The sequence below is a fragment of the Anas platyrhynchos genome, chromosome 4, assembly GCF_047663525.1.
Source record: "Anas platyrhynchos isolate ZD024472 breed Pekin duck chromosome 4, IASCAAS_PekinDuck_T2T, whole genome shotgun sequence".
NCBI classification, from domain to species: domain Eukaryota; kingdom Metazoa; phylum Chordata; class Aves; order Anseriformes; family Anatidae; genus Anas; species Anas platyrhynchos.
The window spans coordinates 70,809,411-70,825,076 of record NC_092590.1 but is presented as its reverse complement, the minus strand read 5'-3'; the positions used below and the strand labels follow the sequence as shown (position 1 = coordinate 70,825,076).

Sequence of the window (15,666 nt, the reverse complement as noted above, 5' to 3'; positions counted from 1 at the left end):
AGATGAATTAAGCAGGTAACTGAGGTCTCCCCAAATAAGAAAGATTTCTAAATTTTGTCTTGGAAAGTAGTGAGATGTTAATAAAAATCTAGTATTAAATACCAAGTTTTGTTCACAAACAGCAGCGCCTAAAGACTTCGGTTACTGTACGGCACCAGTAAAAAGAAATTTCAGGCTACAAATGCAATTTACCTCTTCTTTCACTCTTCGTTCAAGTAGTTTTCTTAAGACACTTTTCCCACGACTGAACTCTCTCCGTGAAGAGTAAACACTTCACTTTTAAGATGTGGAAATTATAGCTAAGATAAGATAGTGCTTTCTTCCTATCACTCTGTAAACTGATCCTTCCTTTTCCTTGCACTCACCCCAAACTAGCCTCAATAGTTGCTTGGCTATTCCAGTAGCTTCATCCTTTTTCATTTCTCACCATTTCAGTCCATCAAACTGCTCCTTAAAATAATCCTCCCTCTTCCTACATCTCATTCTACTGACTCAATTTTAAAAGCGTTCTTCACAGGGTATTAAGCACATATTCCAGAGTGATTTTTACTATCTTCTGTTCCTCTAAAGTTCATACTTTGATTCATCATCTTCTGTATACAACTTCTTCCTAAAAAGAAATCCTACGAATATTTTCCTCTTATTTAAAAAAAAAAAAAAAAAAAAAAAAAAAAAAAACACAGTCTTGGCTATTTTCTATTTATTTCCCATCTTTTAATGCTTTGAGTCAGCTCTGCCACAAAGCAACACTGACAACACTCCCAAGCAAGATGACATTCGTATCTGCAGGTTTTAATGATCAGTTGTTACCTACTTTTTAAATATAGATATGCATTTATTATTTTATATATATATATATATATATATATATATATATTAAAAAAATAAAATAAACAAAACCACTTATCCTTATGCAAAGAGCTTCTAGGAAGCTCCTAGAGGTCACTTGATGAATGTTTTGCCATTGCCTCTCACTTTTCTACATTAGGGGATTACTCTTGATCCCCTAGGAATATTCTCTCTTCCTCTTACTTCCAAGATGCTCATTTACTAGCTCTTGTTTTAAAGCCTTGTTTTAAATTAGCATATCTATGTTTTACTCTAAATCCTTCAATAAATATTACAAAAAGCATTGTTGCTACCTAGGGCTTACTTTCCCAAAACATAGCTTAGTAAGAAGGCCCTTAAAAAGTCAGAGAAAGGTACTATGCACAGACATGAAAACAAGCTTTCTCCCAGTACCAGCCATCCACGCATCCCTAAATGTTATTTCATAGAAACACGTTAACAGAAAGCAAGAATCTCTTGTCCTGAAAATGCATCTGCTAATCCAGCTACAGAAAGCAACCATCAGCGTGAAGAAAACCCAAGGAAATTCAGATTCATAGATGTAATCACCAACTAATGTTTTAAATAAAGAAAACTGAACATCCATTGAAGATGTTCCAGTCTTTTATGCTAAGCAGATTAAAAACATCTTTGAGTTGTGGTTACAGAGATTATTTTTTCCCATGTCAAATACTGAACAGTTCTTTCAAAATATCAATAAAATGGATCCAAATTCAAAACATCGACCCCGGTGAGCTCTTCTCTGCTCCCTTTTCAAGCTGTTCTTGGAAATTCAGCAGCAGCATTCACAGAAGTTATTCGGAATACTTTGAGCATCAAAAGCATTTCCGAATTGTCCAAACCCAGGCAGTTCCCATACTTCCGCGGGATCGGGATGCTCAGGTCTGCCCGGCAGCAGGCTCTGACCTCGCACCTGTGGAATGTTCCGACAGCAAGAGGTACGAGATAAGAAGCTCCCTGGAGTGACAGGAAATATCTCTGGTCTACCTCTGCATATGCACAAATATTTTGATTTAGAAGCAATCGTCCTTTCTCTGCACATGGTAGCGGAGCCGAGCAGGCAGAGGGATGCCTGCAGTGCCCTGAGGTCAGAGCACGCTGCCCTCGTTCCACCAACGTGAAGGCACACAAAAATTTCTATCACCATCGATGCAGCACAGGAGGCTGGAAACCAACCCTCATCTCTCTGCTCTGCCTCTAATACATCAGCTGAAAGTCTGCCTCTTGCCAGCTGTGCAGACCTCATCGCTGCCGTTTATTTCTCTCTCTGGGTACCTCCAGCACCCTGCTTACTGACGTCTGGGCATGCCAGCACACCTGGAGAGCCAGGGCAGGGCCAGAAGTCAGAGCACGGGCTGTGTAAGGCCGTAGGAAAGCCGTGCTGCTCTCGTGACACGCTCCCAACATTAGTCAGGACTTTCCGCTTCCCTACACCCACGTTTTCTCTCACCTCCTTGCTATGTTCAAACAGAGGCAGCAGTTCTGAAGCAAATGTCTCTGCCTAGATGCAGGTCCCTGCCTCTTACAGTAACTTGGCAATTATCCTGACGGCTTTGTAATTCAATCGTGTTGAGTAATACCTCTCTGTTCCATTTCTCAGCCTCAGCCATGTACAAATATGAGCATCTACCCAGGTTCCTGACAGGGCTGCGCTGTGAACCCGCTGCTCCCCTGTTCCCTCCCAGTCCCGTTCCCCCTCTGCCTTCACAACCAGCTCCGGATGCAATGAAAGCAGCAGCCAAACACCCCACAGCAGCCAAATAACCAGCAGAAGATGCTGCCGTGCAGAAGTCCTGTCACATCGCACTAGGATGGGGAAAGCCTCAAAAGGAGCAGTCTCCATCATCAGTTTGATACTGCTCCTGCCCCCAAAACACACCTGGAGCCTGCAGTACCTTACAGAAGATTATAACTAAGTAACGTGAGTGGGGATAAGCCCCCACCAGAATAAAAATCCCAAAAGGAAACAGCTTTGAAAGAGGTTATATTCCAAAGCAGACTGTGGAAGCCAGCAGCCTGAAGGGAAGAAGCCCTCAGAATCCCTTGGTCAAACGGGACAGCAAGGAGAGCAACCAGGAGAGCTACACCTGAACGCATCCATCTGACTTTCTACCAAAACCAAACAAACAACCGTGCAAAATCCTGTATGTTTAGCTCAAATACACCATCCGTAACACATCAATAGGCAAATCAGAGCAAATGCTTGTTCCTGAAGGAACCGGTCGTCACCTTACTACACCCCCCAGTGCCACATTTTGAAGAGGAGCACAAGGAGCGATGCAGCCAGCTTCTGAAAACAACCCGAGCTGGGGTTTATCAGAAAACCCCAACCCGGGGTTTATCAGAAAGAGAAAAAAAAAAAGCTCAGATCTCTATCAGGAAGACAATTAGAGGGAATGCTAATTGGTTTTTTGATAAAGAAACGGCGACAAAAGCTGCACGCACAATTTCTACCGCTTCTTTTATTCATTGCAAGCTCCACGTTTCATTTTATTCCTTAGGATCCCGTTGATGCAGAGGACAGCACAAAGTTTATGGGGCACAGCTGAAGTTTGTTGCCCACCCCCCCCCCGCCCGCTCAGCCCCTCGCCGCGCTCCCAGCTCCCTCACCGCTCAATTTTATCTCCTTTTCGTTTAGCAGCCGCCCCGGCGGACCGGCAGCCTTCCCCCACAGCCTGGCCGGGGTTCCGACGGCAGGAAAAAAAAAGGCAAACCGCAACTTTTCCCCGAAAACCACGCTTCAACTTTTTGTCCGTGCGCCAGCCCCCCCCCCCCCCCCCCCCCACAGCGGGCTGTGCCCTCCGGGGGCTGCAGGGGCTCGGCTCCAACACCCAAACCCGGGCGGCAGCAGGAGGGGACCGGGGATGAAAGGGGACAGGGACAGAGGGGGAGGACGAGGTGCTCGCGACAGCGCTGTCGCGATAGCGGCGCGACAGCAGGAGGCTGTGCGCTGCCTCCGGCGCGCGGCTCGGAGGAAGAGGAGCATGGAGAGGAGAAAGAAGAGGGAGAAGAGGATAAGGAGGGCGAGGAGGAAGGGCAGGTGAGGAGGAAGGGCACAGCGCAAGGCGCCGCCGTGCTTTGTCATCCCGCAGCCCCCCGGAGCCGCTCACCTTGGGTTTGTACAGCCACTTTCGGAACCTGTTCATCATCACCGCCACCGCCCGGGGCTGCTCGGGGGGAGCTGGCCGGCAAGCTCCGGGACGCTCCGTGAGGCAGGGCTGTGCTGAGCCGCTGCTGGCGGCTGTGGTGGCCGCGGGCTTCCCGCAGAGCAGGGACCGCCCGGCGCCGCCGCCGGCTCCGCGCCTCACTGACAGCCCCCGCGGCCGCCCGCCCGGCAGCGGCGCCCCGGCCCCGCTCTGCGCATGCGCGGGGGTGGAGGGGGCCGGGCGGCTCCGCCTCGCTCGCTCTCCCCTCGGGCTCGCCCCGCCCACCCCGCGGCTCATTTGCGTGAGGGGAGAGGAACGGGGGGACTACATGTCCCGGCATGCCGCGCGGGGCTGCTGGGGGCGCGGTGGGGGTGCGCCTCCGCGCGGTGCGTGCTGGGAGTTGTAGTCTCCTCTCCCAACCAAATGGTAAACCTGGCCGGTTCTGGGCAACAAGCCTCTGTTTCTGTCAAGCAACCCTATCCGAGTCCGTGAGGATTAATTGCTAGACGCTCCTAAGCGCAAAAACAGAGAAGTGGCCGACCGACCTGCTTGGCAACGGCGGCAAACAATCGCCGCCATCTTTCCTCCCACCCCCGTAGTTCTTTGCCCCCGCCGCGCCCGTTGTGCGATACGAAAGCGGCCACGCGGGAGAACTACAACTCCCAGCAGCCCCCGCGGCCCTTAGCAACCGCGGCGGGCCGGGCCGGGCTGTGGCGGCCTCAGCGGGCTCGGGAGCGGCGCCGAGCCAGGTACGGGGGTGAGGGCGCCCAAACCCAGACACGAAACGGAAGACCGAGAGCGGAACTCGTCATATCGTGACATATCGTGACGAGACTGTCGGGATTCGCTTCCCTGAGAAGGGTTTGGGCAGCGGGTCCCCGGTCATAAAGTTCCGCGAGGTATCAGGTGACAAAAGTGCTGTGTGAAATACAACGCCTGTAGGGGAAAAAATAGTGAAAAACGTGAAAATTTAAAAAGGAGGAGGAGATCTGGAGCTGGTCAGCATTTATGTTCTGCACCCGAGGCTTTGGCGTGGCGCTGAGGGACGTGCTTTGGTGGTGGCACTGGTGGTAGGGCGATGGTTGGGCCGGCTGGTCTTGGAGGGCTTTTCCAGCCTTAACGATTCTGTGGTTCTAAATTCCAGCGTAAATGCGACCAGCAGGATGTGACCACGGAGGCAACAGCACCCTGCGTTCGGTGGCTCTCTTTCTAGCACACGTGAGGAGAACACCTATGGCATTCTGAGCGGCTTGAGCTGAGTGAATTTTGCAGGGAGATTGAGTTCAGCCCCCCCCCAAGCACTGCTTTCATCAGGGGAAATGCGATCTCAGACTTTCTAGGCTAGGAATGTAGGAACAAACTTGAAACCGGAAGGCCTCTCTCATGCCATTGAAACAAGTCCTTACAATTGTGGTCGACCTTACCAAATGGAATTACTTTCAGAATATATCCAAGCTCTGCCATAAAATAAGGCTAAGTCAGGTTCTTAATTCCTTTAACTGGAATTCTACATCTGACAATGGAAGGAAATGTATACCATTTTGTGTGCAGTGATTCTGTATCATTTTTATACACAGGAATTAGTATTTTCTCCTAAATAACCATATGGCAATAAGGGTGCACTCCATAACACAACACATTTTAATTCTGGTGCATGTGTCTTAAAATAACGTTGATTATTTTAAAATAATCAACAAATATAAAATAAAAAAGCAGCAGTTTGTTTAAACACAGTCACAGGTGAAGAACCCCTGTATGTCCCGAGTTCTCAAGGTGTATGTGTCCTACTTCTCATATTCCATTTTTTTGCTTTAATGACTGTTTTTTTTGGTGGGGAGGGAGAAGAGGGAATGTTGGCATGTACAGAGCACAGGAACTCAAACTGATTTCTGCTGTGCCAGAAGAAAAAATATTTGTCACAGAGAGAGCTGTTGGAGCCTGAATTATGATTCAGTCTGAGTACAGAGGTATTTCAATCGCCCTTATCCGAAATTCCTTGTGAGTGTAAGAACCTTGGCAGGTACAGAGAAACAGATCATGTTCTGCAGAGGAGGGGAGAAACGGTGATTCCCCCGATGACAGAGGCAATGTAGCACCTCTTCTTTGCTTGTCCTCACTTGTCATGATCCAGCCCTGTCTTGCTGGTCATTTTTTCTTTATTTGGACATTTTATCTTCATCATACTAGGTAACTAAATGTCTATACTGCACAAAACACCTTTTTTAAGGACCTTGACATTAGTAATTAAAAGAGTTGTTTAGGCAATTATAATTACATTTGATAGTGCTGAAAGGCAGGGTATAAAAACACTATCGGAAAATGTTACAACATCTTTTTACAACAAGAAATGAATTATATTTACCACAGTGGGAATGAATCATCTTGATCAAGCTTTCTTTTCCAACAGCAGAATATAATGATATATAAAATGAAAGAACAGTTTTCAAAAGTATTTTTTCACCATGTGAAATGACTTCTCTGCTCATTTTTTTTCCCACTGATAAACCGGATTCCTGACTTTCAGCCCTGCTCATTACTGTCATTGGTCTTTAATACACAGCAACATGCCTGTGAGTGTAAACAGATGAATTATAGTTCCTGTCATGTGAACATTAAAGTGTAGGTAGCAAGAACTGTGGACTCACGTATGATTAAGGCATCATTAGAGGTGGATATAATCCATTCATTTCACAAACAAAGCATCAAGCATTAAGTGTACTCAGCTGCTGTGCCTTGGAAAACTTTGGCAGTGGCCTAAGCTACCGATGCGCTGTGATTGCTGCCTGCTGACCAACACTGTCTCATTGCTTCCTTGTATTCCTCATATCTCCGCTCCTGTTCTTTTTTTTTTTTTCTTTCTTGCTGTCTTGAAAAATAGGCCGCTAGTAATAACACTTAATAAGGTTGAAGAGTAAAATTCTGTATTCACTTGCATCTCACTGGGAAGATCAATGTATTAAGTAGGACCTGTGTAGCACACATACAAAAATTAATGCTTTTCTCTAGTATTATCTTTAATTAAATTTTGTCAAATAATCTGATACAGAAATCATTTAAAGTATTGCCCTAATGATCTTCCAAGATATTTGCAGAATAAGAAGTATGTAATTATGTCTTCTATGTTATTGATGTTTCTGTTGTTTCTAGTGTTCTCATTTCTGCTGCTCTGAATACCCATGGTTTTGAAAGCTTGACCTAAATGTTCTTGTGTACATTACTGCAGTGTATCTTCTCTATGAGCCTATCAACATACATTATGCTACAACTGAAGCAGGCATGAAAAATTAATGATTTACTATATTTATAGGATTCTCCATGGTGAAGATGGTCAGCCATGGAAAACATATTGCGCTAATAGTCCAACAGCTTAACAAATTTAACCCAAAAAATCAGAGCGTGGAGGATTTCTTGAATGAATCAGCTGAGATGTTGCAGGTATATTCAGTTTCAATTCATCTTATGTTGCTTACAATGTTTTAGTAGATGATTTTAAATATGAAGATATCTGTTTTCTGACATGCTGTTGTAACTCTCATAGATTTTTCTTACAGCACCAACGTTTTTGATTCAGGAGTAAAGTCCAAATTTCTTGTGGTTATCACCAGAAAACAAGGCAGCAAAGATCAGAGTCATTAAATAACTGCTTGAGTAGCAACAAAAGATGGGGGAAGCAGCAACCTACTAAAACGGATCTGATGGTGACAAGGAAAGTTTCTCCCCCACTTCTAAGCTGTTTTGTACTTTTCTTTCGTCTTTTCTCCTTCTAAATGAAAGTTCTTGCCAGCACCACCTGTTTGTATACACAAACACAGTTCAGAAGCTGACTCACAGGATCAGGTATTCTTGCTTTGAGGACATGACTGTCAGAACAGTGGGATGGAAGGCAAGAGGCACTAAATTAACCACCTGCTTTTAATCTAATACTGCAGGTAACCAGAACAAGATTCAACAGTGTATAGCTATACCAGCTGAAGCAGTTCCTGTCTTTTCTTCAACATGTTCATTCATCTTTTCCCATCTCTTTGTCCTTAGTGCACCCCTGACTTCTGCTGGTGCAGCTGGAGGATTGGATCAGCTGTAGGAAATTACTAAGAAAAGACAGTAATATTGTTTAGGCTGCTGTTGTTTGCGCATGCTGTGTATTATCAGACTGCATTGTCAGAGCCCTCATTGTGCATTGCCACATTGTAGCTCAAGTACTCATTGCCACTTCTGACAATAAGGTCTAAAATACTGCTACTCCAATTAGTTAGTCTTTTATGTTTATTTTGCATAAACACAACAGATTACAAGAATATAAAACTTCAGAGGTCTGATATGGACATCACAAGCTGAGGCAGTGATGCACACTTCTTGGGTATTTACTTTCTTAATCAGTTTCTACTCAGGCCCCTATTTTCTGGCACTGCCCTCCTGCCTTGTAGTGCTGGTATAACTCTTTCTGGATTCATATGCTGAATTACATCATGGAACTGGTCCAGTTTCAAAATAATCATTTTTGACTGGGCAAAGACTGGGTAAATTCAGCTACCACTGCTGCCAAAATAAATACCTATTAATATTCAGATCATTGCTCTTCTCAGCCCAAGAAAGGTGATACAAAGACAACAGAAGTAGTAGCTTCATTAGAGAAACATGGATCTTAAGATTCTTAATAAACACTTTCAAAGGGGAAAGAACACGGAGGATAGCTGATACCAAAGATAGGGCAAAAATCTTTGTCTAGGACATCTTAAATCATTCAGTTTCACTTCGTTTACTATATAATAATTTTTATGCATATTTATCTGAGAAAATTGAAAGAGAGATCTATTTTTATACAAAATTAAGCTTTCATGCAATGTCTTAGTACCAAATGGGTGATTATAATTCCTCATGGAAAATTCATTTCACTTTCTTTTCAGTTTCAGAATAGACTTGTGGTCCTAGAAATATTGTAGCGTCTTTGTACACATGATCTCCTGGCTTGGCCACTTACCAATTAGCCAGTATTAACTGACTTGGTATTAACTGCTTCCTGCAGAAACTTCCTCCAGTTAGAATCCTGATTAAGGTCATCACTTCAAACCACACTCAGTCCAAGCTTGTACCTCTTGTGCTAGCAGAATGACTAATAGCAAACCTAATATTGTGGACTACTGACTAGACAAAAATGAGGAGAATCAGATTCCAAGAGCACAAATCCATATGATTGCAAGACACAGCTCTCTTTATATTTAGTTAGTTAGATATGCAGTAAATCAGACTCGACTTTTCTACAACTTACTATCTTCTACTTTGTTAGACTTTTGTACTTGGTAAGAAGTACTTCTGAAGTTATGGAAAAGAAGTTGTGGAAAGAAGTTGCAAGAGAGTGCTGAAGTTTTGTTTTAACATCTTCAGATGACAATCAACAACAATGAGGAAATGATACAGAATGAGGCTGGATTTTAGACTGTAGTTTAGAATTCTTATTTACGTACACAGTGAATGTAGATATGTTATAAAAGGAAATTGGATTTAATCCTAAGGGAGTAAGTCCTGAAGGCATAATCTGTCTTGACCAAAATATCCCTGTCAACAATCCACCAGGAACTATTCTTGTGGGAATCCGTACGAATTAAAGCATTAAAAATGGGTGGCAAACTGAGGTACAGGAAAAGAAATGAAAGTGGCAAAGTGGGCAAGCAAATATATGTTAAAATGAAGGACTTGAAAAGAACATGAAAAAAAGAAAGAGGCATAAAATCCAAAGGGTCAAAACTGTAGGTTAAGAATGTACCAACTACTGAGAATAACTTGCTTTAAGTGAAAATTAACTGGCAGAATTCCATATTAAACCTTTTACTTTATTAGTATAGAAGGAATAGGTCTGTGCTGAACGTTCTGCTCCAAATCCAGCACAACATTTCTGTTGTTTTCACTGTGCTGCTACAAAGGTGACACTACCCAGAGGTTTGCATAATAACTTCTCAGCAAGATTTTCTTTGTAATCTTTAGTTGCTCTAATTTTTCCTTCACGTAAGGTTAGATAAGTAATTAAATCAAAGCCCAAAAAGCGTGATTATGTTAAATAATAATAGTATATTATGCTCTTCTATTAAAATGGTGTAGACAGCTTTCCATGAAATAGTTCCTTGCATCAGACCATGCGAGCTCTTGTCTTGTTCCTTTTGAATGCCAGAGGAGGGTATCAATTGACGTCAACAAGAGAAGCAACCTTTTGAATATTATTGTTTCTTAATTCATCATTATAATTTTTCTTTTAAGTATCAATACATTATTCCCATCTGAATACATTCGCTCATTGTAGGAAATCTTGTCTCAAGCTTTGAGAGAGGAAGCTATCTGAAAAACAGTTGGGTGTACTGTTTGCTTCCAAGTATATTCCAGAGTGACTTCCCAAAGTCAGAAGCTGTAGTCTGTACATATGTTGGTGTAAATGAGATAAGTAGTTGACCATTTTTATTTGCAGAGGAATTAGATAAAGCTATCTAGAGTTAAGTTTTAAGTTTTTTGCCTTTACATCATCCATTTACAATCATGGTGGCTGCACATCTAATCACAGCACCCATCTTTCCCTATATTTTTGTGATTGAAGCAGATGATGCAGATAGCATATCCAATAACTGTTGGAATGCATTTTTCTTCTTCACTTACTGCACTTTGCAACCACATGCTATTTCAAGATACAAATAGGGAATCAGAAAATTAGTACCAAAGGAATAGAAATTGAATTTTAAAGAATAGAGGTGAGCTTTACCAAAGTACTAAGATCTGTCCGAACCACTGTATATATAAAGACAGAATCTTCTCGTGGTGTGATGGAAATGTATAAATAGACTGCCCAAGTGTCATGTAGTTAGTAATGTTTAGTGTAGCTGTAACTAGCTCAAGGCTGGGTCTTTCAAGTGACACACACTCAGAATTACCGTGTTAATGGCATCATGGCCTGCATCAGGAACAGCATGGCCAGCAGGACTAGGGAAGGGATTTTCCCCTTGTATGCTGCACTGGTGAGATTGCATCTCAAATATTGTTAAATGGTAAAATAAAGGACTTTCCAAAAATATTGTTTTCAGTTTGGGGCCTCTCACTACAAGGATATTGAGTTGCTCAAGCATGTGCAGAGAAGAGCAACGGAGCTGGTGAAGGGTCTAGAAAACAAGACTTATGAAAAGTGAGGACATTGGGGTTGTTTGGTCTGCAGAAGAGGAGTCTGGGGGGACACCTCATTGCTCTCTGGAAGGGACCTCTCATTTCAGAAGGCAGATGAAGGTCTTTTCAAATACCTACTGCTCAGCTGAATATTTGGTTTCAGCTCCAACAGAAAGCTAGATTCAGCACAACATTGAGGCCTTCCATTCTTTCTTCATTTATTGTATAGGCATTTCGGTCACAATTCAGCAAAACACTCAAGCACACGCTTTTGCTTTTCTATTTATTATTGCAATTTATGGTGCTTTTAGTTTATATCTGAACATGTTTGAGATAATCCTCATTCTATAGATCAGAAAAGCAGGTTGTTAAGAGAGAAGATAATCTCTACATGGCTACTCAGGAAACAAGACAGAAAACCACATTCCGGTGTCATTTCCTATTTTCCAGCTCCTAGCTCGTGCTTCTATATACAAATGGCACTAGTGAATCTCACTGATTATTAGCCTTCTGTTGTTAGAGAAATACAAATGAAATATGGTAAGCATTTTTATTTCTTGAATAGTGCGAGATAAATCAACACGGTTTCCTCTAATTAGAATGTTATGATCAAAATTACTCTAGAAGCAATTCTGTGTTAATCTCCATATATTTTATTTCTGCAACATGTTAATTTTACATCATGAAAAGAATTTCTGTTCATTGTTCCCAATGAATGATCAGACTTGATTTTCTTCCAGGAAAGAAACTACGCTTTGACTTGTAATTTGGCTATTTACAGTCCTCATGTTTATTGTGTTGTACGTTGTAACATTTACAACATAATATTGAACTTGTTTTCACTGGGAATATTTTCAATAGGAACATGGGTTCATTAGTAATATGATGTGTGATTCCTAGTTGCAACAAGCAAACCTTCACCTTCAATCTTGAAGAATCATGTTATGCCCTTCAAAGCTCATAAAAACAAATAGTAAATGCAAATAAATGCTCGTTTCAGTGTTGCGACCTTGTTGGTATTTAACGGAGTTCAGTATGAATTATCCCAAATAGCACATTAACTTAAAATAGTTCTTTAAATCTTAGTTCTTTAAATTATGGGTATTCATATTGAAAACATTAAACATCTCTATTTCTATTGTTCTTCATTTGAATGCCAACACTACTTCTCTTTGTTTATCTTCCTAAATGCTTTTTAATACTCTTCCCATCAGATTGATGCCCTCCAGATAATTTCATTGTTCTTGTTTACTAAAGCCCCCTTTTTTTAGTGTCTTCAATTAAATCTATTAAAATGATCAACATTGTAGTGATCCTTCATCTGGTGTATTGTACGTAAGTAATAACATACATCATTTCATCAGACCATTTATAAAAATGGACTGCATCTATTCATTTTGAAGAAAAAAATGAATTTTGTACAAAACTGAAGCATCCCAGACAGTTTTTCTTTGGAGTGACTATTAGAATCAAGCTTTTGCTATGATAACGATAGATGGATTTTAATGCAGAAGTTATCATGCAACATTTGTGCCTTTCTCTATGTAAATAACTCACTTTATTTTCAGTGGAATGATTTGCTTCAGTTAGAGTTTCAGGATCAGACCAATCACATTGAGCTTTATAAACTCCATCTGCTGAAAAGCTTAATTCTGTATAAGCAGAATTGCCACCCCAAATTCACGGTTTTAGTCCTTTTTCCCTCTCATTGATAGCAACAGGAACCTGCTTTTGAGCTTTCTGTTTTGCAAGAACACCGTGTAATTTGGCACAACTCTTCATAGTTCTCATTTGTGTTGGTTCAGCTGTATGTCTCACACATGCCCACTCAATTGTGAGTAAAATCCCCAAATATCAAATGTCATAGATTTAGTTTTAAATATGAAAATCATCTAATGCAAGATTACTTTGATGTATGTAGTTTAAAAAAAAATCCTACTAAATTATACGAGTCTAATTTGTACTATTGGTTACTGATATAAATGTAAATTGTGATTTTTGTAAGAAAAGGATGGAATCTGATTTTTCCACAATGTCCTGCTCATATGGTTTAATAATAAGTACAAAGGAAAATAACCTTACTTGTACCTCTTCAAGATGGTCGGCATTATCACATGAAGATGAAAATATGAGCCGGTGAATGCAACATAGACTGTAAATAGTAGAAGCAGTGCATTCTCGTGTTTATATCCTAAGATCCCAGGGCTTTTTTCCCTGTTGAAATTAATGGAAGCAAAGAGGACTGAGTTCTGGTGACTTATCCAAAACCCAGTGAAGTCAGTAGGGATATTCTCTTTCATTTCCATGGCATTTTGATTAGACCCCTGGAGAGGACTAGCACTGATAGCTGAAGTGCTATGAATTAATCAGACTGCATCTGCAAAGTGTGTGTAGAAGTCGACAAGTTCAGTACATGCTATTACTCACAGTTCTCTCGGGAGGTGAAAGGTATTTATCTTTTCATCAAATATTAGCTTCTTACCTTAAATGTTTTTTCACCTTAAACTAAATCCTTATCCTGAGCAGTCTCAAGCAGGGCATGGCTGATGTTCATTTCCTCCCTTCCCTCTAGAAACAAGAACTTTTCTGTCTCTCCTTACCCATCCTTTTCTGACCTCCCTTAAACAGATCCCATTGTCACCATGCTTATCATGCACCCCCTGTGGCAAGGCTTGTTTTTTCCAGATGCTCTTCCATTCAATTCATGCTATTGCTTGTACTCACGCATGTTGAAAGTTGTGTGCTTACAAATCCTGTGCTTAAGTTTTCTTACACAGTCTCTTCTGTTCTTGAAGGAATTTGACTGGCTTCCAGCCACAGTGAGGGAGCAGGAAGCAGGGAAAATGCGCCCAAAGAGGCAGACTGAGGGCACCAGGGATCTCCCAAAAAGCAGAGATAATGCCAATCAGCACATATTCAGACTAGGGTAGGTCAATCTCATGCATCTTTTTTTGCAGACTGAATCCTTTCTTTACAGCTTAATCACTTGGGAATCAGGAAAAGCTGAAATTCAATGTCATAAAGAGAATATGGTCAGATATTTTTATGACATGACATTACGAACACATATAACAATATTTTGCTTATATACAGTGCAGGCATTGCTCAGCACAGTAATATATAGGCTCCCGAACATTAAAAATACCGAACCATCCAGTATTCATCTACTATAAACTTCCCTTTAAACAACAAAACAAAAAAAAATTAGACCCTGTAGCATTAGAGATAGAGAGGTTGTTTCTGGAGGCATATTTTTCTAGATTTATTGTCCTTGATATATTTCAATAGCTGGTGCAACAAAAGATGATAGCTGCATATTACTTTCACCTGTAAATTATCTGGCCCTCCTCATGCTGAAAGACACACAGAAGATACTTGCAAACATAACCACCTGTTAGTTGTTTGAGAGAAATGAGGTGAAGTGAAATTCAGAAAGTAGGAATATGGTCTGATGGACAGCACAAAGACTCACAAATTAGCATTTATAATTTTTTTTTTTGATCGCCACCAATGACTCAGGGTGTTATCTGGGGAAAATTTCTTCCCAGCTCTGTCCTGTAGTTCCCACTTTTACGAAATAGTATTACCCAAAAGGAATTTCTTTAAGCACAATTAATATTTGTAACATGGTTTGAGAATCTCATCCAAAAGCTGCTGTAACTTTACAATCTGTCATCATATTGTAGTAACTGTTTCTGGGTCACTTGACCCACTTGTGAAATCCATCCCACTGACATAAAGCAACGTAAGAAGGCACAGAGAAAGAATGCGCTTATGAATTACTGGTCTCAGTGGACAGCCTAAGAATACTACCAGAATTAATGACCACAACTATTTGATAATTATTTATTTAGTCTTGTACATAGCATTTTCCATAGCAGAGACTATGAACTTTTTAAAGCATTAGGTCAGTTTTTGATTTAATAGATTATCAGGCCTACTTAACCAAAAACTGGCTTACCTTTGAGATTTCTTATCCAAGTCCTGATCCTGCCCAGTCTTGTTTAGTTTATTATGAATGTGGATGAGATCACTTCCTCAGATGACACAGAAACAGAACACTTAGTACCTTCTGTAGTTAAAAAAAGATTCAGTGTATGATATTGTGTGATAAGAGGAAAGGACTCTTTGGGGCATGTGGTCCACAGAATTACTGGTCAGTATAAATGTTCTGGGGCACAGCTGTCCCCAGGCTGCACCTCCTGCTACTTGTTCCTTACGTTGAAACCATACAGTGGTTATGTACTTTATTTGCCCCTAGCTGTGACAGGGGTAAGCACATATTTCTGTGTTTGTTCTACCAACTAGCTTCTGGCTGACTAGTTAAATCAGAACAGCAAAAGTAGAGTAAATGTATATAAGCAATTGCACTTTTCTGTGTAGTCTGAACTGTGCAGGAGGTGTGCCTTGGGTACTGGTGTCTTCCTATTGCCATCTGGTTGTCTACTTCTGTTCCTCTCTCAAAAGTACACTTGAAAAGCACGGGTTTGTTGGAGGACTTTGTACACGTAGGATACTCAGGAGGTGAATGCAA

General features: G+C 41.4%; 2 protein-coding genes across 8 annotated transcripts in view; one reads left to right on the top strand and one right to left on the bottom strand.

The window, feature by feature from the left end:
• The window catches only part of ZFYVE28 (zinc finger FYVE-type containing 28), a 144,972-nt gene extending 140,754 nt beyond the window's left edge, over positions 1-4,218 (bottom strand). For all 4 annotated transcript variants that reach the window (XM_072037820.1, XM_072037821.1, XM_072037822.1 and 1 more), the window contains exon 1: positions 3,960-4,218. In XM_072037820.1, the coding sequence (XP_071893921.1) occupies positions 3,960-3,998 (39 nt within the window). In that variant the 5' untranslated portion in view covers positions 3,999-4,218. The remainder of the gene's footprint in view (positions 1-3,959) is intronic.
• Positions 4,219-4,586: 368 nt separating this feature from the next.
• The window catches only part of CFAP99 (cilia and flagella associated protein 99), a 56,667-nt gene continuing 45,587 nt past the window's right edge, over positions 4,587-15,666 (top strand). Inside the window, exons 1-3 of one of the 4 annotated variants that reach the window (XM_027455644.3) lie at positions 4,611-4,744; positions 5,140-5,213; positions 7,303-7,430. In XM_027455644.3, coding sequence (XP_027311445.3) covers positions 7,311-7,430 — 120 coding nt within the window. In that variant the 5' untranslated portion in view covers positions 4,611-4,744; positions 5,140-5,213; positions 7,303-7,310. The other 3 variants (XM_027455645.3, XM_027455646.3, XM_072037819.1) reach the window with 3 other exon arrangements.